General features: G+C 35.9%; 1 protein-coding gene and 1 pseudogene across 2 annotated transcripts in view; both read left to right on the top strand.

The window, feature by feature from the left end:
* The window catches only part of ADAM9 (ADAM metallopeptidase domain 9), a 164,334-nt gene that overhangs the window by 76,936 nt on the left and 65,840 nt on the right, over positions 1 to 21,558 (top strand). For both annotated transcript variants that reach the window (XR_011534352.1, XM_070598850.1), the window contains exons 12-14: positions 10,831 to 11,002; positions 18,905 to 18,997; positions 19,989 to 20,184. Coding sequence is in view for 1 of the 2 variants with exons in the window: in XM_070598850.1 (XP_070454951.1) it covers positions 10,831 to 11,002; positions 18,905 to 18,997; positions 19,989 to 20,184 (461 nt within the window). In the remaining variant the exon portion in view is untranslated. The remainder of the gene's footprint in view (positions 1 to 10,830; positions 11,003 to 18,904; positions 18,998 to 19,988; positions 20,185 to 21,558) is intronic.
* Positions 17,339 to 18,361, top strand: LOC103540330 (chymase-like; annotated as a pseudogene).

Genomic DNA, 21,558 nt, shown 5'->3' with positions numbered 1-21,558 from the left:
GTGTAACTACCCAAGTCACTACAAGTATCTTCAGAAGTCCCTTTTGTGGTTTTCCCCATCATACCTCCTTCCCCAAAGTTAACCATTATCCTGATTTTCAGGGTAATCCTTTCCTTGCTTTTCTTTACAGTTGTGCAACCTAAATATGTATTCTTAAATACTTTAATTTTTTTGTCTCTTTTGAGCTCTAATCATAGAATAGATAAAATAGAGTAATAAGCAGAGTTATATGGTATGTTTCCTGTTGGTGTGGCTTTTATTAGTTGACATTGTGTTTGGGATGTTTGCCCATCCTGATGCAGGTAGCTGCAGTACATTTTAATTTTTGTTGCTTCCACTGCCTTTGGTTTGAGGGTTGCCCCCAGGGATTTTAACTCCCCTGTGCTTTTGAGTTACACCTGAAGCAAATAAGCTTAGAGGTAGGAGTTGTGGGGAACTGTCCACTATGACTTTGCTGAAATCAAAGGTGGGTGGAGGGGGTGTGTTGTGGGGCACAATGAGTTCCCACTAGCTACCTCATCAACAATTGATATTCTTCCACTTGAAACTTTAATAATAAGTTGGGTATGTAGTAGTAGTTTATTGTGCTTTTACCTTGCATTTCCTTGATTACTAATGAGATTAGGTTAGATCACTTATTCATACTTACAGGCCATTTGGATTTCCTTTTATGTGAAGACACTGTTCAATAACCTCCCAGTTTTTCTACTGGGGTGTCTATCTTTATTGGTTTATAGAAGTTTTTAAATAAATTTTTTGATGACTTTAAGTGAAAAGTTCTTAATTTATAGTTTTACTGTAGTCATGTATAACAATCTGTTCCTTTATGACTGTTGCTTTTTGTGTCTTAAGAAATTGTTCCCTGAGCTTGCTGTCACAGAGATATCCTTCTGTGTTGTCTTCCCAACTCTTCATCTGTTTTGACTTTCCTATTTAGGTTCATCATCCACCTAGAATTACCGTTTGTGCATTGTCTAAGTAGAGGTCATGTTTCTTCCAATATGAATACTTGGTTGAACTGGCACAATTTGTTAAAATGACTTTCCTTTATTGCTCCTTTGCAGTGTCACCTTTGTCATAAATCAGGTGTTCACAAATATATGTGTATGTTTCTGGGCTCTTGCTTCTATTTCTTTTGTTTATTTGTCTATATTTGCATCAATGCTGCACTTTCCCAATTCCCACGGATTTATAATGGGTTATATTAAACAAGTTATCCTACTTTGACCTACTTATTTAAGAGGGTCTTGGCTAGTTGTGGCTTTCCCATGTAAATTTTAGAATTAGCTTGTCAAGTTCCACAAAAAGTCTTATTGGAGGTTTGATTGGTATTGTATTAAATCTCTAGGTTAGTTTGGTGAAGAATTAACGTATTTTCAGTATGGAGTCTTCTTTAATTCCTCTTATAATACTTTTGTTATCTCTGTAGAGATGTAAACTTCCTGTATTGTTAGTGTTTTCTCTCTACTTAATATTTCTAGAAGCTGCTGAAAGTATCTTCTAAAACTTCAATTTCTAATTCTTTATATGAAAATAAAATTGACTTTATTTTATATCTAGCAGCCTTATTACACTCTTATATTAGTGTTAAACATTTACCTATAAATTCTTTTGGATTTTTACTTATACAATCATATCATCTGGCAATAATGATAATTTCTTTTCTTTCTCATCGGTCCTTAAAACTTATTTATATATTTTTGTTACCTTATTGTACTGGCTAGGAGCTCCTGTACAATGTTCAAATAGAAGTGATGGTAATGTGCATCTTTGTCTTATTCTTGATATCAAAAGAGAAGCTTTCAGCATTTTGCCATTAAATGTTATGTTTGCTGAAGATTTTGTAAATATCCCTTATTGGGTTATTCAAGAAGAAGTAATTGTTGCAAAGTGTTTCTGCTAGGCCCTAATTTAAGTGCCTCAGATATATTAATAATACAAAGATTTCTCTCCTTGCAGAACCAACATTCTGGTGAGAATTTGTTTTCTTCCTAGTGATCTAAGAGATTTTATTATTAATGGATGTTTAATGTTGTCAAATGCTCTTTTTTGTTTCTAGTGAGATAATCCTATGATTTTCTTCTTATTCTTTCAAAGTAGAGGATAATATTCATTGATATTGTAATGTAAAATTATTCCTGGAATAATGTATTACCCATAATGTGTTATTTTTATTTGCCATCTGTTTATCTTCTTTGGTGAGGTTCTGTTAAGGTCTTTGGCCCACTTTTTAAGTTGGGTCATTTGTTTTCTTATTGTTGAATTTTAAAAGTTCTTTGTATATTTTAGATGTCTTTTATCTGATAGGTGTCGTGCAAATATTTTCTCCCAGTCTGTGGCTTGCTGTTTCATTCTCTTTACAGAGTATTTGCAGAGCAGAAGTTTTTAATTTTAATAAAATCTTACCAATTCGTTTTCAAGGATCATACTTTTGGTGTTATATCTAAACTGTCATCACCAAACCCAAGGTCACCTAGATTTTCTCCTGGGTTATCTTCAGGAATTTTATAGTTTTGCATTCTGTATTTATGACTGTGATTGACTTGGAGTTAATTTTTGTGAAGGATATAATGTCTGTGTTTAGATTCATTTTTTTTGCATGCGGTTGTCCATTTGTTCCAGCACCATTTGTTAAAAAGCCTATCCTGTCTCCATCGAATTGCTTTTGTTCCAAAGATATGCTTTTTGGTACAAAGATACGTTGATTGTATTTGTGTGTGTTTATTTCTGGACTCTCTATTCTCTTTCATTGATCTATTTATTTATTCTCTGCCAGTACCACACTGCCTTGATTACTGTAGCTTTATCGTATGTGTTGAAATTAGATAGTGACAGTCTTCCATCTTTATTCTTCTCTTTCAGTATTGTGTTTACTATTCTGAAACTTTTGCCTTTCCATATAAACTTTAGAATCAGTTTGTTGATGTCCACAAAATAACTTGTTGGGATTTTGTTTGGGATTGCATTGAATCTATAGATCAAGTTGGGAAGAACTGACATCTTTACAATATTGAATCTTCCTGTTCTTGAATATGGAGTATCTCTCCATTTATTTACATCTTCTTTGATTTTTTCCATCAGAGTTTTGTAGTTTACCTCATAGATCTTGTACGTATTCTGTTAGATTTATACCTAAATATTTCTTTTTTTTTTTGTCTTTGTTTCTGCTAATATAAATGGTATTGTGTTTTTAATTGAAAATTTCAGTTGTTTGTTTCTGAAATATAAGAAAGCAATAGATTTTTGTAAATTAATCTTTTATCCTACAACCTTGCTATAATCGATTATTAGTTTCAGAAATTTTTTTGTTGATTCTTTTGGGTTTTCTGAGTAGATGATCATGTCTTCTGCAAACAAAGACAGTTTTATTTCTTTCTTCCCAATCTGTATGTCTTCATTTTCTTTTCTTATTGCATTGGCTAGGACTGTCAATTTTGCCTGATAGTAATTTAGCTTCCCCAGATTTATTTTGTAATGTCAACAGTGTATTTTTTCATCCTTTTACTTTGAATTTCTCTTTATCCTACTGTTTTAGGTGTGTGCTTTTAAACAACATGCATTTAGGTTTTATTTTTAAATCCAGCCTGACAATATTTGTCTCTTAATTGTATCACTTAATTTACTTATGATTAATGTAATTAGTACTATACTGTATTTATTGCAATGTAGATGTCATTGATTATAAGATATACCCTTACATATCACTAAAAAAGAAAAAATGGTGCCAATTAAATTAATACTTTAATTGTAAGATGAATCCCAATTTCAGAGTATTTTAAATTTATAAAAAATATGTTTTAGGATTAATGAAATACAGTAGTAGTAGTATAAATACCATCTTATAATGTCTTTTTTGTCTTCTTTTAGGTTCTTTTTAAAAAAGTCTTCTTTCTTCTTTTGTATTGGTAGTGTGTTTTCGATAGTCATTATTTCCCCTCTATTAGAATGGAACTTATTTAGTCTTTTATTATATTATTTTTCTTAGAAGTTACCCTAGAAATTAAAACACATGTTCTTAATTTATTGTATCTAATATTAAATCATTTCCTTCCTTACACAATTCTTGGACTTTGGAACAGTTTAACTCCTTTTCTCCCCTTCTTATGGTGGTCCAGTGGCAGAGATTCAGTGCTCTCATCACCGAGGCCTGGGTTAATTTCCAGGTTAGGGAACCACACCACCTGTCTGTTGATTGTCATACTGTGGTGGCTGTGGTCTTGACATGATGCTGAAAGCTCTGCTGGTATTTCAAATACCCCATGGCGAGTCACCCATGGTGTACAGATTTCAGCAGACTTTCCAGACTAAGACAGACTAAGAAGGAGGACCTGGCCACCTACTTCTGAAAAAATTGGTCATGAAAACGCTATGAATAACAGTGGAGCATCGTCTGATATAACACCAGAAGATGAGAGGATGGGATAGCAAAACAGGGCATTTGCTCTTCTGTACACAGGGTCACTAGGAGTCAGAATTGACTCAACAGCACTAACAACAAATTCCCTTCTTGACTTGTATAGCTATGTGCCAGAAAGATATTGTTATCATTGTTTGTTATTAATGTTTAATGAGCATTGTTTATTACTATTCATTTAGATTTGCCTGCATATTGATCACTTCCGTTGCTCTTTGATCCTCCTGAATCTCTGACCTTCTGTTTGGTATCATTTTTTAATGTCCTTGAAGAACTGTTTTTGAATTTCCTTTAGTGTGTGTCTGATAGTATTTACTATCTCTTAGTTTTTGTTTTTTCCTGAGAGTGTCTTTATTTCTTTCATTCTTGAGGATATTTTTGTTGAATATAGAATTCTATATTGTCAGTTATTTTCTGTCAGCATGTTGGTATTTCACTCTTTTTTTTTTGCCTCCATGTTGCTTCCTTCTCACTTTGGGCTTCGTTTGTTCTTCTTTTTCTCATTCCTGTAGGTTAAGGTTAGATTGTTTATTTGAGGTGTTTCTTGTTTCTTGAGGTAGTCCTTCATTGCTATAAACTTCCTTCTTAGCACTGCGTTGCTGCATCCCATAGGTTTTGGTATGTGATGTTTTCATTTTCATTTATCTCCATGTATTTTTTAATTTCTCCTTTGATTTCTTCATTGACCCAATAGTTGTTTAGTAGCATGTTGTTTAATCTCTACAAATTTGTGATTTTCCCTGTTTTCTTCTTGTAATTTATTTATAGTTTCATACTCTTGTGGTCAGAAAAGATACTTGATGTGATTTCAGTTTTCTTAAATTTATTGAGACTTGTTTTATATTTTAACATATGGTCTATCCTTGAGAATGTTCCATGTGCACTTGGAAGAATGAGTATTCTACGGCTTTCACATGGAATTGTTCTGTATATATCTGTTAAGTCATTCTGGTCTAATGTGTCATTTAAGGCTGATGTTTTCTTGTTGACTCTCTCCATGATGTGTCCACTGATGTAAGTGGGGTGTTAAAGTCCCATAGTATTATTGTATTGCTGTCAGTTTTTCCCTTGAGGTCTGACAATTGCTTTATATATTTTGGTGCTCCTATGTTAGGTGCATATATATTAATAAATGTTTATGTCTTCTTGGTGGATTGTCTCCTTTATTATTATATAATGCCGATCTTTGTCTCTTGTTACCTTTGTTTTCTGAAGTCTGTTTTGTCTGGTGGAAGTATGGCAACACCTGCTTTCTTTCAACTACCATTGCTTGGAGTATCATCTTCCACCCTAATTTTTTTTTTTAAGTTTCACTATCATGTTCAAGTTAAATATATATATTATATATATATAAATATGTGTAATATATTTATAAATATATTTGTAAGTATATATAATAAATATATATATGTATATATAAAATATATATATAACATGCAGAAACACATACAAAATATGCATTCATATCCTACTTAGGGTTTTTTGAGTTTAAAGGTTTGTGGTTTGATAATTTTTGTCAGTTGTGAAAAATTCTCAGTCATTATGTTTTCACATACTGCCTCTGTACATAGTGCTTCTGCATATTTGCTGTCTTTTTTCTTCTGTTATTCTCACTAACTGTGTGTGAGACCTCACAATGTGCTCTTTGTCTCTTACTCTTTCTTTTTATATTTTCTATCATTTTGTGTTTCTTTCTGGGTAATTTTTTTTTTTTTTGAGGAAGATTAACCCTGAGCTAACTGCTGCCAATCCTTCTCTTTTTCTGAGGAAGACTGACCCTGAGCTAACATCAGTGTCCATCTTCCTCTACTTTATATGTGGGACACCTACCACAGCATGGCTTGCCAAGCAGTGCCATGTCCGCACCTGGGATCTGAACTGGTGAAACCCAGGCTGCCAAAGTGGAACGTGTGCACTAAACTGCTGCGCCACCAGGCCAGCCCCTTTCTGGGTAATTTTTTTGACATCTTTCAGTTCACTGATCCTGTCTTCATCTGTATTTAGTCTGTTGTTAAACCTATCTGCTGAATTCTTAATTTTGCCCCTTATAGTTCATTTGCCACATTTCTATCTGGTTCTCTTTCAAATCTCCTACATTGTGGATTTTCATTCCCTGCTAAAATTTTCACGCTTGTCATTCTTCTCCTTGACTGTAGCAAGCAGGGATTTTTTTTTGGTTATTGTTTGATAATGCTAGTATCTGGAGACTTTATTGGACTGTATCTTTTTTTTTTTCTTTATAGTGTCTCTTTTTTTCTCATAGTGGTTATCATAGTATCTTGTGTCTCTATGTTGTGTTTTGATAATGTATTGGCCATTGTATTTGAATAATTTTTGGTAAGAATAATTTGACAAGTAGGATTTTGTTATCCTTGGTGGTGTTAAATCTTCTTCTTTTGAGGACAGATTTTCCACCTTCTACTTCATATGCTATTTGGTAAATATTAGTTATAATCTAACTTTGTAACATGATATTCATTATTATTTAAGATATGTGGGCAACCTGGTAGTGTTCTTCTCACACACAGCTCTTGGATTCCTGGAACTGTAAGGTGCTCTTCCTGGGAGGTATTTTTCTGGAGAAATGGCTTTCTTAACTCCCCCTCAGTGCCACCTACACCAAAGGTCTCCAAAATCAGAGTGATCTGTTTTTTTTTTTCCTTTTTAAATCTAAGTGCCATCACTTAGAGTCTTCTCTTAGGTCTTCCTATTTCTAGGCTGTGGGTGTTAGGATGTTAATGGTGGGAATGTGTTCTGGTTATTTCTAGATTATTGGTATAAAGAACGTTCTACATGATAGTTGATTTTTTTTTTTTTATCATATTCTGGTAGACCATTTCCATTATTCTCAGTCACATCTATCTCCTTTTGAAGCAGTTTTGGGAGACTCACCTAGATGTGAGAAAAGAGATAAGGAGATACTTTAAATTAATATCCTATTGCCCAGAAGTGATAGGTAGAAGAGTAGGAAAACTTTACTTGCTATTCAAGCCAAGTATCAGGAGAAAGATTATCCTTCTTATTACTGTAGGTGCCATCCAAGGATGACTAGGACAAGAATGTTTTCATTTTAGCTTCGAAAGCATTGCTAAAGGCCAACCTGGGGATGTTTGTTACTATCTCCATCTGCTAAAAAGTGCCAGAAGTGCTTATGATTTTGTTATCCTCTTCAGTACTATAGTCAACTTCATTGTGGGTGAAACAGACTTTCTTTTTGTAGATTGCTTTAGGATCAAACATTTAAAGCATTGTTTCTATGAGAAAATGTGTTCCATCTGCAAAACAACAGGCTTATTTTAAAATAACCTGTTTAGAAGTGGTGGACTTTGTGTAGATTAAAATTGAAGACTCAAATGTAGGAATATACGTATGTCTGCACAACTGCCGTCGCTGTTGGCTGATTAATATATTCTAACAGAAAACATTGTTGAATGTGTACTATGTGGCAGATGCTGTACTAACTACATAAAGATCAATAATAGGAAATAAAAAACAATTACAAACCTCTGTTTAAATGGAAGTCTCTTGTTTATCAAATTATTATTATATACTTTAGTTTGACATTTCCACTTGATGTCTATTAGACTCAAACTACTATTGTCCCTCCTAAAACCTGCTCTACCCACAGTCTCCCCCATGTCAGTTAACGGTAACACCTTCCTTTTGGTAGCTCAGGATGAAAGCCTCGGAGTCATTCTTGACATCTCTCTTTTTCCCCCACATTCTTCGTTTTAATGGCTGTTCCTTTAAAACATATAAATAATCCAAACACTTGTTACTGCTTCCGCTGATACCCTGCTGATCCATCATCATCATTTGAATGGATTTCTGAAAGAGCCTTCTGTGTGGTCTTCCTGCTTAACATAGCAAGCATGGTGATTCTATCAAAACAGAAGTCAAATCATGTTCGTCCTGCTCAACACTTTCCACTGTCTCATCCCCCCTGCCAGAATCTCCCCATTTCACTCACAGTAAAAAGTCAGATTCTTACAATGGCCTATTCCCACCTTCTCTGACTGTGGCTCTTCCTTATGCGTTCCCTCCCTGGCTCACTCCATTCCAACCCCCTGGCTTCCTTATTGTTCCCTGAACTTGTGGAGCAGGCTACTGCCTTAGGGCTTTTGCACTTGCTCTTCCTTCTCCCTGTAATGTTCTCCCCTTAGATATCCAGTTTTGATTCAGTTGTCACAATGTATGGAGTGTCTGTCCTGACTGCTCTTTTAAAAATTGCACTGGCCCCCCCACCCCTTGCACAGGTCATCCCCTTCACCTGCTTAGCTTTTCCCCCCATGGCTCTTATCTTCTCATATACTATCAAATTTACTTCCTTATGTTTGTAGTCTGTCCCACTCACTAGAATGTCACCTTCACAGGAGTGGGGATTTTTGTCTGCTTCTTTTTACTATTTTATCCCTTGCAAAAAGAAGAATGCCTTGTACATAATAGATGTTTGACAAATATTTGTTGAATGAATGATATTGTACAAAAGGACTCCTACTCAAAATATTCTTAAACAGAGAGTAGCAGGAAAAAGAATACAGAAAATAAGCATTTTTGTTACTGTCAAAAACCTTGTGGTAAGTCTTTTCTTTCCATATGAATTCAAATATTGTCTTTGTTTAGCTTTTTATTATAGACAATTGATTATTCATGTTCTTTCTGCTTTCTTTCTCTGCCGGTTTATCTGTTAAAATCCTTCAGCATCCTCCGTGCAAAGACCTTTTTGTGAAATAGTTAACAGTACTAAAATGTTCCAGGCAGACTGCTCTCCACTCCCAAGAGAAAAGAGCCAGAACTGTCTACTTCCCTGGAGATTTGGGCCAGTTAGCAAAGAAGAGTGTAACATGTATACCCAGGGGGCAAAGTCTCATATGAAGGAACTGTTTCTTAGATTCCACGGGTGTGCAAAAGACTCAGCTTAGATTGGGAGACCTCCTCAATCACTATAATGCAACGGTTTTCACTCCCACTGCTACTTTTGGCGCCATTACTCAAACCAATGGAAAACAGATTCTTTCAGGGCACCCCATATTCCCCTGATGAAATTTAATGTGACTTAGATTTCTCAGAGATTCTTGTTGTATATATTGGTGTGTTTCCCACTAGTCTTCGAAAGTAAAAATAGGGTCCAGCCCGGTGGCATAGTGGTTAAGTTTGCATGCTCCACTTCGGCAGCCTGGGGTTCATGGGTTTGGATTCGGGGTGTGGACCTACACACTGCTCATCAAGCCATATTGTGGCAGTGTCACACATAGAAAATTGAGGAAGATTGCCAACAGATGTTAGCTCAGGGCTGATCTTCTTCACCAAAAAAAAAAAGTAAAAATAGCCAATAGGACTATCTGAAAATATTTTATAGTTATTGAGTAAAAGAGTAACTAAAAAACCCCCAACAACATGTAGAACACATCAAGATTGTATGTGTAATTGTGTACGTATAAATCTCACATAGCTGCAGTTGAAGAGTTTCTAGAAGCCCATCTAGCGTTCAGAGTATAAACTGTCATTCTTAGGAGTTATCATAAAAGGTATTTAAACCTCAAACTGAAGCTTAAATTCTCCCCTGTGCGTTCTACTACTGGATGACTATAGTGCACCCTCACTGAAATTGCCCATTCACACTATTTTCACATGACTCCCTGTAAGTGACAGTGAGGGAACATAAGAATGTTACTGTGCAGAGTGAAAAAAGATTGGGGAAGCATATAGTTAGCTTCAAATATTTGAAGAACTTTTACTATGGAAGGTAAGCAAAACTTAATTCAGGATAGGATTAGATAGATAATTTTTAAGGTCTCTCCTGATGATGAGATTTATGATTTTGATTTTCAATGTAAGTGATGTGTTTGGAAGATATTTTCATGGAGGTATAATATATTGTAACCAAAATACTGAATTATGTAGTAATTGAAACAATGGTCTATATTTATTAGAAATAGAGATTAATTCCCATTCTCTCTATTTTTATTAGCTTATTTTCTGTCATTTTAAATATTCATTTGGTTGAAGACGTGACTTAAAATTTTTGAAATGAGTAATTGCTATGACATAAGGTCTTTTTCTTTTTCTTTTGTTGAGGTTATAATAGTTAAAAACATTGTGAAATTTCAGTTGTACATTATTATTTGTCAGTCACCATATAATTGTGTCCTTTCACCTCTTATGCCCACCCCCCAACCGCCTTCCCCTCTGGTAACCACTAATCTGTTCTCTTTGTCCATGTGTTTATCTTCCACATACGAGTGAAATCATATGATGTTTGTCTTTCTCTGTGTGGCTTCTTTCACTTAACGTGATACCCTCAAGGTCCACCCATGTTGTTGCGAATGGGATGATTTTTGTCTTTTTTATGACTGAGTAGTATTCCATTGTTTATATATATGACAATGAGATCTTTTTATTAATGTTTATTATAGAGGTTCCAGAAACTTTAGCAGTTGCAGTGCAGAGGACTTTGAGAAGTTAACTTTAAATAAAGGAGGAAGCTGCCTTCTTAATATTCCGAAGCCAGACGAAGCCTATAGTGCTCCCTTCTGTGGAAATAAGTTGGTGGACTCCGGGGAAGAGTGTGACTGTGGTACTCCAAAGGTCAGTGTAATGTTTGATTTTTGCTTTGTGAAGTTGCTTCAGGATTTGCAAAAAATAAAATAGCTTGCTTTGAGCGACTCTGGCATAGGGGCTAAAGTAAAGTTCAGTGACAAAATGAGGATAGGTATTTTGCTTGTGGGGATGTATTCCTGGGATTGGTCAGAACATAACTAATGGAGTCGTCTATTCTGGTGTCAAGGAAAGCAGCATGTTTATTCATCTACTTTTTGCTACCTTCTGCCATTTCTCTTATGGTTATTGAGTCGTGTATTTGCTTTAAAGAGCTAACCAGTTTTTCCCGTGGCTCTTTACTTGTAAGCTTTCGCTATTCTGGCACTGCCATTGCAGAAATCTTTATTCAGTTGAACTCATTTTAATAATAAATTGAAGCCGGCCCATTCTCCAGAGTCCTTCCATTACAAAATTCTTGCTACTCACATTAGCATTCTCTCTTATTAAGCTTCAGTTTACCTACTGGTGTCCTGCTTTATCACCCGTATTACCCACATTTATTGCTCTAAGCCCATGTCTATTTTTATTATTGTTCTGTATCTTAGCCATCCTCCTCTCAAAATGAGCCACTGAAGCCCTTTCCTCCTAAGCCTTGCACTAAATTTAAAGAAATTTGTTCAGTTGTGTAAGCTTTACTGTATTCTCAGTCTTTTCCACAAGTGCTGCTGCTGCTTCTTTACCTGACCACACCTGGCTTTTGCCAGAAGGCTTCATGTTCTAGAAAAGCAGTATGCAATTTATGATGAAATTGTAATGGGCCTTCATCGCACTGTTGTTGCATTTCAGGCACTTCTGCTAAATGTCTTACATGGTATAATCCTCACAGTAACCCTATAAGATTGATATTTTTTTGTATTCTCACTTTCAGATGAGGAAAATAAGGCCTAATGAGGTTATGTTTAATTTCTAAATTAACGTTATGCCATTAGCATGACCAAGCCCTTCTCCTTTCCAGGCATTCTTGGATCTTTCTCCTTAAATATTTTATATGTTTTGCTTTCTCCTGACTGTTTACTTCGCTATCAAACTTATTGAAATAGTCTTTGTTTGCTTCTTGAGCTTTCACACTACAAAATTACTCTTTAAAAATGTACCCCCTGCCCCCTCAAACATCACAGGTTTTTTTTCTTGGTATAAAAGTTTCAAGGGGCTGGCCCCGTAGCAGAGTGGTTGAGTTCTCACGCTCCGCTTTGGCGGCCCAGGGTTTCGCTGGTTTGGATCTTGGGCGCAGACATGGCACCGCTGGTCAGGCTATGCTGAGGTGGCATCCCGCGTGCCACAACTAGACCCACAACTAAAATATACAACTATGTACTGGGGGATTTGGGGAGAGAAAGCAGAAAAAATAAAAAATAAGATTGGCAACGATTGTTAGCTGAGGTGCCAATCTTTAAAAAAGTTTGAAATAGTAAGTACAAACAAAATTCCCCTTTCCTACTTTTATTCCCCCCATAAATTTTTTAGCTTCCTTTTGCAATGGTAATCATTCTTACAGGTTTAGTGTGTTTCTTTTTAGACTTTATTCTCTCTCGTTCTGTATATGTTTATATACACACACACACACAATACACACACACACACATAATATACACATTATGTACATTTGTAAATAGTTGGATTTTTTTTTACATAAATGAAATCAGACTTACTATGTTGTGTGCAGAGGTTTTTTTTCTATTAATATATCTTGGAGATTTTTCTATGTCATTACATTATGTAGACATAATTCTTTAATCTACTGATTTGTTTTCCAATATAAGGATTTCTTTAACCATACTCTCATTGATGGGCATTTACTTACTGTAATTAGTGTTTTTCTGTTGTGAACAGTACATCCTTGTGCACGCCGCATGTGTATATATACAAGTATTTTTCTAAGATAAATAGATAAAGGCAGAATTGCTGAATTGAAAAGTATGTGTGTTTTAAATTTTATTAGAGGCTATGAAATTTCCCGCAAAAAAGCTTTGTCAATTTGCACTTCTGTCAACGGTATCTCATGGCATTCAATGCCCCCCCATAGACTTGCCAGCGCGGGATAATAAATGTTTTCTTAATTTTGATGGGTGAAAAATAAGATGTTGTTTTAATTTATATCTTTTCATATGCTTATAAGCCAAATGCATAATTTTCTTTTATGATTACTGTTTTATATCCTTTGTCAATTTTTCTGTTGGGTTATTGATTCTTCTTTTATATTGATTTTTAGATGAAATCCGTATATTATAGGCAAAGTCCTTCGTTGTGTATGTTCTAATATTTCCCTTCTGTCTGTAGCTTACCATTTGGCTTTTTAAAAATTAATTAACTTTATCTTTTAGAGCAGTTTTAGGGTCACAGCAAAACTGAATGGAAAGTTCCAAGAGTTCCTGTATCCCCCCCGTCCCCACATACGCGCAGCCTCCACCACCGTCCACATCCTGCCACACAGTGGTGCCTTTGTTACAATTGATGACTCTACAGTGACACGTCATTTTGTCCCAAAGTCTGTAGTTTATGTTAGGGCTCACTTTTGGCATTTAGTTTTTCATATGATGTATTTTATTATATTGAAATTTAAAATTTAAGTGAAGGCAACTTTATCAATTTTTTTTCTTAAGACTTTTTAAATTTTGTGTTTTGATCAGGCTTTTAGTACTCCTGTTTCAAGGTTATTATCATAATCCCTCTATAGTTTCTTCTAGTATTTCTTTAATTTAAAAGTTTTATATTAGCTCTTTAATTGAGGGGGGTTCATGTGGAGTGAGTTAGAGAATTAACTATTATCCACTAATGATCAGTTGTTGCAAAAACACTTAAAGTAGTACTTTTATAATAAACAAAATTCCTGTATACATAGTCTATTTCCTGATTCTCCATTCTTTTATGAGGCCATCTGTCTGACTTGCACAGTAGTTTTGAAAAAAACTTAACAGTTTTATTGAAGTATAATTGAAAAAATGTCAAAAAGCAAATTCGGACTTAGATAAGGAAAGGCTTTATTCGGAAGAAAGACTATTGTAATAGACAGAATGCTCTTATCTCATAAATCTTGAAGCATCTCACAGTCGAACAGAAAAAGGTTTTCCTTTACAGGGCAAAGGTGGGGGCAAACAGAGATAAGCCGAGTCTTAAGGGGAAGCTGGATAAGTAAGGGGCAAGGACCAATGAGGTCTGATAGGAAAGTGACCTCAATAGTAAACTGCACGTATTTAAAGCATACAAATTGATGAGTTTTGATACATGTATACATATGTGAAACCATCACCACAATCAAGATAATGAATGCATCATCATCCCAAAAAGTTCTTTGTGACCCTTTGTAGTCCGTTCGTCTCACCCCTTGTTCCCCCATCCTCCTCAGGCAATCACTGATCTGCTTTCCGTCTTTATACATTAGTGTGCATTTCCTAGAATTTCATATAAATGGAATGACTCTTTTTGTCTAGCTTCATTCACTCAGCATAATTATTGTACAGTTCATCGTGTTGCTCCTGTGTCAGTAGTTCATTTCTTTTTATTGTTGTTTATGGTTGAGTAGTATGGATATACTACAATTTGTTTATCTCTTCATCTGTTGATGTATATTTGGACTGTTTCCAGTTTTTGGCTATTACACATAAAGCTGCTGTGAACATTCATATACAAGTCTTTATGTGGACTTACTTATGTTTTCATTTCTCTTGGGTAAATACTTCTGAGTGAAACGACTGAATCATATGGTAGGTGTATATTTAACTTTTCAAGAAATTTTCAAAGTGTTTTCCAAAGTGATTGTACCATTTAACATTCCCAGTATTAGTGTATGAGAGTTCTAGTTCTTTCACACCCTTGCTGCGACTTCATGTGGTCAGACTTTTCCATTTTAGCCATTCTATTAGGTGTAAAGTTGTGCCTCATTGAAGTTTTAATTTGCATTTCCCTAATGACTAGTGACGTTGAGCATGTTTCCATGTGCTTATTTGCCATCTGTGTATCTTTTTTGGTGATGTTGTGTTAAATTCTTTTCCCCATTTTAAAAATTGGGTTGGTTTCTTATTATTGAGTTTTGAGAGTACTTCTTATATTCTGCTTACAAGTCTGTTATCAGATATATGATGTACAAATATCTTCTCCCAACCTGTAGCTTGTCTTTTAATTACTTTAATAGTATCTTTTGAAGAGTAGAAGTTTTACATTTTGATGAAACCCATTTTATCAATTTGTGCTTTTATGTGTTGTGCGTTTGTTGTTATATGTAAGAAATCTTTGCCTAATCCAAGGTTGCAAAGGCTTTCTCCTGGAAGCTTTATAGTTTTTGGTTTTACGTTTAGGTATATGATCCATTCTGACTTGATTTTTTTGTATGGCACTAGGTATAGATTATAGCTCATTTATTTTAAAAATTTTATTATGAAATAATTATAAACTGACAGGAAGTTGCAAATGTATTTTTCACCCAATTTCCCACAAAGGTGACATCTTATAAAAACCAGGATGTTGCCGTAGGTACTTTAACTAGATTACAGACTTGATTCAGTTTTTACCATTTTTAACCTGCATTTGTGTGTGTGTGTGTGTGTGTATGTAGTTTTATCCCATATATAGATTTATGTAACCACTACCTCAATTAAAATACAGAACTATTCCATCATCACAAAAGAGCTCCCTCCTGCTACCTCTTTGTATTCACACCTACCCCAACTCCAGCCCTTATTCTTGCCATTGGCTACCTCTTATTTGTTCTCCATCAGTGTTTTTGCCATTTCAATAATGTTATATAAATGGAATTATACAATACGTAACCTTTTGAGACTGACATTTTCACTAAGTGTAATGCACTTGAGATCAATATAGGTTGCTGCATGTATTAATATTTCATTCATTTTTATTGCTGAGTAATATTCCATTGTATGGCTATTACTGCAAAGAACTTGGAATAGTGTTTATGCTGTTATTTTCACCAGCCCAGAGGTCCTGTCTGGAGTTTGTTTAACCATTCACCCATCAAAGGACATTTGGATTGTTTATAACATTTTGCTATTATGAATAAAGCTGCTATGAATGTATTTCATTGTTTATCATCAAAGAATTAAAGAAAAATATGATCTTCATGAGTAAACAGATAAGGAATCTCAGCAGAGAAATGTAAACTAAAAAAGAACCAAATGGAAATTATAGAACTGAAAAGTCCAATGAATGAAAGATTCACTGGAGAAAATTAATAATAGATTAAGATGGCAGAAAAAAGAAGAGTCAGTGAACATGAAGTAGGAAAAAAAAATAATTGAATCTAAAGAACAAATAGGAAAGGTTAAAGAAAAAAGAACAGAGCATCAGGGACATGTAGCAATATCAAATAGTCTCATATAACCATAAGTGAAATCCCAGGAGGAGAGCGAGAATGAGAGGGAAACAATATTTAAAGAAACAATGGCTGAAAATACAAATTAAGGAAAAACATTGAGTTACATTCCAAAACAGTAAGAGAACCCAAATTGGAATCATTACAAAGAAAATTCACCCAACTACATTGTAATTAAAGTGCTAAGACAAACAGAAAATAATGGAAAAATCCAGAAGACAATGTGGAACAAAACTATAAATGGTAGCAGATTTCTTCTCTGAAACAGTAAGGGCCAGAAGACAGAGGAACAGTAAATTTACAGTTCTGAAAGGAAAAAACTGTCAACCTAGTATTCTATACATAGCAAAAATATTCTTCAAACATTAGAGAAAGCTTCTTTCCCCCGCACCGTCTCTCTTCCTCCTCTTTTCCCCTGTCTTCTCTCCCCTTCCCCCATCTCCTTCCCTTCTCAAACAATTCAGACCTGAAGACATTAGTTAGCACATAGGAGAGTAGGTATCTCTGTGGGTGGGAGGTTGGGGAGGTGTGGAGAGCTGTAATGGCTCAGAGTAGGGTGAGAGAAGCCAAGCTAGATACAAAGGATGTTCACATAAGGTGAAGACCACCCAGCAGAGAAATCAGACCCCCCCAAGCATGAGGAGAAATGCGTTTGAGGAAGCTTGCTTTCCAGTGATCGTTAAACATACTGTTATGGACTGAATGTTGTGTCCCCTTGAAATTTGTATGTTGAAGCCCTAACCCCACTGTGACTGTAGTTGGAGATGGGACCTCTAGGGAAGTGATTAAGGTTTAATGAGGTCCTGAGAGTGGGGCCCTGATCTGATAGGATTAGTGTCCTTATAAGAAGAGACACTAGAATTGTATGCTGATGGATGGTAACTAGACTTATGCTGATGATCACTTTATAGTGTATACAAATATCCAATTATAATGTTGTACATCTGAAGTTTATAACAATGTTATCTACCAGTTTTACCTCAATAAAAAGCAAAAACCCCTGGAAAACATGACCATGCAGTTTTTGTGGTTACCAGCTCTGCCCTTCCCTTGCTTGCTGGGAGTTATAAAACCCAAGATTGGACAGTAGAAGTAGCGTCTGCCCTGGGCAGCCTTTCTGAGAAGATGCATCATCTTCCTCTCCCCCTGCTGCTCTTTCTCCTGTGCTCCAGAGCTGAAACTGGAGAGATCATTGGGGTCACAGAGTGTAAGCCTCACTCCCACTCCTACCTGGCCCACCTGGAAATTGTCACTCCCCAAGATGACCTGGTGACTTGCGGTGGTTTCCTGATAAGACAGAACTTTGTGCTGACGGCTGCTTACTAAGCCTGAAGGTCTATAACGGTCACACTTGGAACCCATAACATAAAAGAGAAAGTAGACACATGGCAGAAGCTTGAGGTCATAAGATAATTCTCTCATCCAAAATATGATGACTTTACTGTTTGCCATGACATCGAGCTACTAAAGTTGAAGGAGAAAGCCAACCTGATGCTGGCTGTGGGGATACTTCCCCTTCCACCCCAATTCAACTTCATCCCTCCTCAGAGAATGTGCCAGGTGGCTGGCTGGGAAATAACAGAAGTGGAGGAATCAGGCACTGTAGTGCAAAAGAGGTGAAGCTGAGACTCATGGATTCCCCAGGCCTGCAGACACTTCACTCATGGATCCCCAGGCCTGTAGACACTTCACAACTTTTGACCACAATCTCCAGCTGTGTGTTGACAATCCCAGGAAGACAAAATCTATGTTTGAGGGAGACTCAGGGGGTCCTCTTCTGTGTGCTGGGATAGCCCAGGGCACTGTCTCTTATGGATGGTGGGATGCAAAGCCTTCTGCTGTCTTCACCCAGATTTCCCAGTGCCAGCCCTGGATCAATAGTGTTCTTAAGGGAAATTAACCCTGGAGCCTGGACCAGCCTGAGGGGAAATCTGGAAGTGGACCTGAGGAGGTTCTCTGTGCCACTCACTCTGGAGCTGCCTCTGGTTCCTGCTGAAGTCCTCTCATATCCTTAAACTTCAAGAAGTTTCATCCAGGTCACAGAATTCTCAGTAAACCTCAATAAAGACCCAACTTCCAGAAAAAAAAGAAGAGGAGACATGGGAGAGCTCACTTGTCTTTTCTCTCTGTGTCTCTCTAAACACACCCTGAAGAAAGGCCATGTGGGCACACAGCAAGAAGGCAGCTGCCTACAAGCCTGGAAGAGAGTCCTCACCAGAAACCACATAGGCTGGAAGTTTGACCTTGGATCTCTGGCCTCCAGAGCTGTGGCATGATAAATTTTGTTTGTTTCAGCCACCAGTCTGTGGTGTCTTGCTCTGGCAGTCCTAGCAGACAAAGACACGTACTTTCTATGATTTCAGTCCTTTGAAATATATTGAGAGCTAAGTAGTTTTACCTAAAGAGTCATTGGTAAATCCAGAAGGATACTAAGTGACTGTTTCCAGAGAGTAACTGCTCTAGCCGGGTTAGAAAGAAGTAGATTTTAGGTCTAAGGTAAGAATTTTATTGATGGATGTTGATGACAATAAATCATTTCTTTATTGACAGTCATTTTCTCTTCATAGGAATGTGAATTGGACCCTTGTTGCGAAGGAAGTACTTGTAAGCTTAAATCTTTTGCTGACTGTGCATATGGCGACTGTTGTAAAGACTGTCGGGTAAGGAATTCCTCCCTATTTGGAAAAAAAAATAAAAAAAGGAAAAATACGTGTATTTCAAAATTTGTTTTCTCTGATTTGTAAGAGCTCTATTTTTATTACATGATTATATGAAAAATTTGATGCCGCTTGCTTGCAATTTTGTCGCAGTCTTTTATGACATAGTCTAGTGAGATTTTTTCCTAAGTAAACACTTTTTTTATGATTTAAGAGCAATCTATGTTTTTTAATTAAAAATTTAACAATTGCAAAGTATATAAAGTAGACAGTGAAGGACCATCTATCATTTTACCTTCCTCAGGTAGCCATTGTTGATAATTTGTTATTAATTTAGTCACTTTTCCTATACAAATGTGAGTGTGTATATGTGTATATGTATGTGTGTGTGGGTAAGTGGGTAAACCCAGATCCACGTATTTTTACTACCTGCTTTTTTCAGTAAGATGCCGTGGACTTTCCTTTCGTTTCTGTAGGTCTACATGATTATATGGTTAGTACTCTTTTGTATGGCTGTATTATAATTTCTTTAGTTAACTAATGATGGACATTAAGTTTGTTTCCAATTTTTGTTTATAAGTGAAATTGTTGGGGCAGAGTATGCATATTAAAATTTTTGACACACATTTTATATACCTTCCGCAAATGCGTCAGTCTGTACTTGCAGTGTAATCAGATGCTTGTTTCTTCATGCTGGCATTAGTTGTGAGCAAGTGTTATAATCCTGGTTAGTTTGATAGATGTAGAGTGCTTTTATATCTTTGTTTAATTTGCATTGCTTTTGGTTATCAATGAAGTTATGTTTATTCATTTTTCATATTTCATGACTTTTACGAATTACCTATTATTGGCCTTTGTTCCTTTTTCTTTTGGATTATTTAATCTTTTGTTGTTGTTAGCACTCTTTGTAGATATAAATACTGTGGTTTCAGATTTGAGCAATTTGTAGGAATTGTCCTGATATTCCTGTTCAATTTGAATTTTATTACCCTAGTTTCTTCCAGGAGGTACTTTATGCCGAGGAAAAACCAATGAATGTGATCTTCCAGAATATTGCAATGGTTCTTCTCAGTTCTGTCAGCCAGATGTTTTTATTCAGAATGGAAATCCTTGCCAGAATAACAAAGCCTATTGTTACAATGGCGTGTGCCAGTATTATGATGCTCAGTGTCAAGTCATCTTTGGCCCAAGTAAGATATTTTATTTATAATTGATTGCTTTGGTTTTATTTTTTGCTTTAGTTTTGTTACAAATGGAATTAAAGCATTCTTGCTAAAATTGAAGTTCTCCTGTTTCTTTTCTCCTGTCAGATCTCCCTCTTTCCTTCTCCATGGGCAGTCATGCTCATGAATTTGATGTGTCGCGATTCAGTTGGTGATTTTTGCTTTTACTCTCTCTCTCACCTCTGTATCCTATGTATATAAATGCTATTTCATATATATACACACAGTATTCTAGTTTTAGTAAATTTATGGAAACAGTATGGGATATACACAAAGGTCTGCTCTTTTCATTGTCTATTCAAAATGCTTTTGAGACCCATTGGTATTGATACATTTAGGTCGTGGTGCCTTAGAATATTCCATTATATAAATGGAATCTGTTCTCTTACTGATAGGTATTTAGGATGTTTTTTATTTTTTTGAAGTTTTCATTTTTATCAAAATTATATGTACATTTAGGTTATAGTCAAATTATTTACAAGGTTTTATGGAAAAATAAAGTGTACTCCCAGCTAATAGCCCCATCTCTGGAAGCAACCACTTTTACCTTTTCTAGCTGACTATTTTATTACTTGCTCCAGGTCTTTAGATAATCTCTTGGTAATGCTACCTTTTGATATTTTCATTATAGGTGTTAACTATTGGTTTCTCACTATGCAAGATGAGAATTTAGTTTCCTTCCTTCTCTTCTCTCAACTCTTGTCAACTCTCATCATACTCAGGCTTATTTGCCATTCTCCATCCTCTTAATATGGATTAATTGTAATTTTAGTTAGAGCAGTGCTGACGGTTGTGATATTGTGATTTATAATAAGAAATATATATTTGGTCTTTGTCTAGTTCCTGGCACCCATCTCTTAAAACCCTTGGAATTTCCTAAGTGGTGAGAGTCATAAAGTTTCTTTTGTTATGTCAGTGAGGTGACTTTTGGAAAGCCCCTTGGCAACCTAAGGATGGGGGCTGGTTGCCTGGGAACCAGCCTTATGATTAGAGGGTTGGAACTTTCAGTTCTTCCACCTCCAGGGAGGGGAGAGTGGCTCCGAGATTGAGTTTAGTCACCAAAGGCCAATGATTAATCAATCATGAAGCTGCCATAAAACCCCAGAAAGACAGGGTTTGGAGATCTTCTGGCTTAGTGAACATGTGGAGATTCAGGGAGAGTGTTGCACTTGGAGAGGGCATGGAAGTCCTGTGCCCTTTCCCCTTACCTTGCTCTGTGCGTCTCTTCCATCTGGCTGTTCCTGAGTTATATCCTTTTATAATAAACCAGTAATCTAGTAAGTAAAATGTTTCTCTGAGTTCTCTAGCAAATTAATTAAACCGAAGGAGGGGATTGTAGGA

The sequence above is a fragment of the Equus przewalskii genome, chromosome 28, assembly GCF_037783145.1.
Source record: "Equus przewalskii isolate Varuska chromosome 28, EquPr2, whole genome shotgun sequence".
Classification (NCBI taxonomy): Eukaryota; Metazoa; Chordata; class Mammalia; order Perissodactyla; family Equidae; genus Equus; species Equus przewalskii.
Note: the sequence above shows the minus strand (reverse complement) of the source record. Positions and strands in the feature narration are given on the sequence as shown.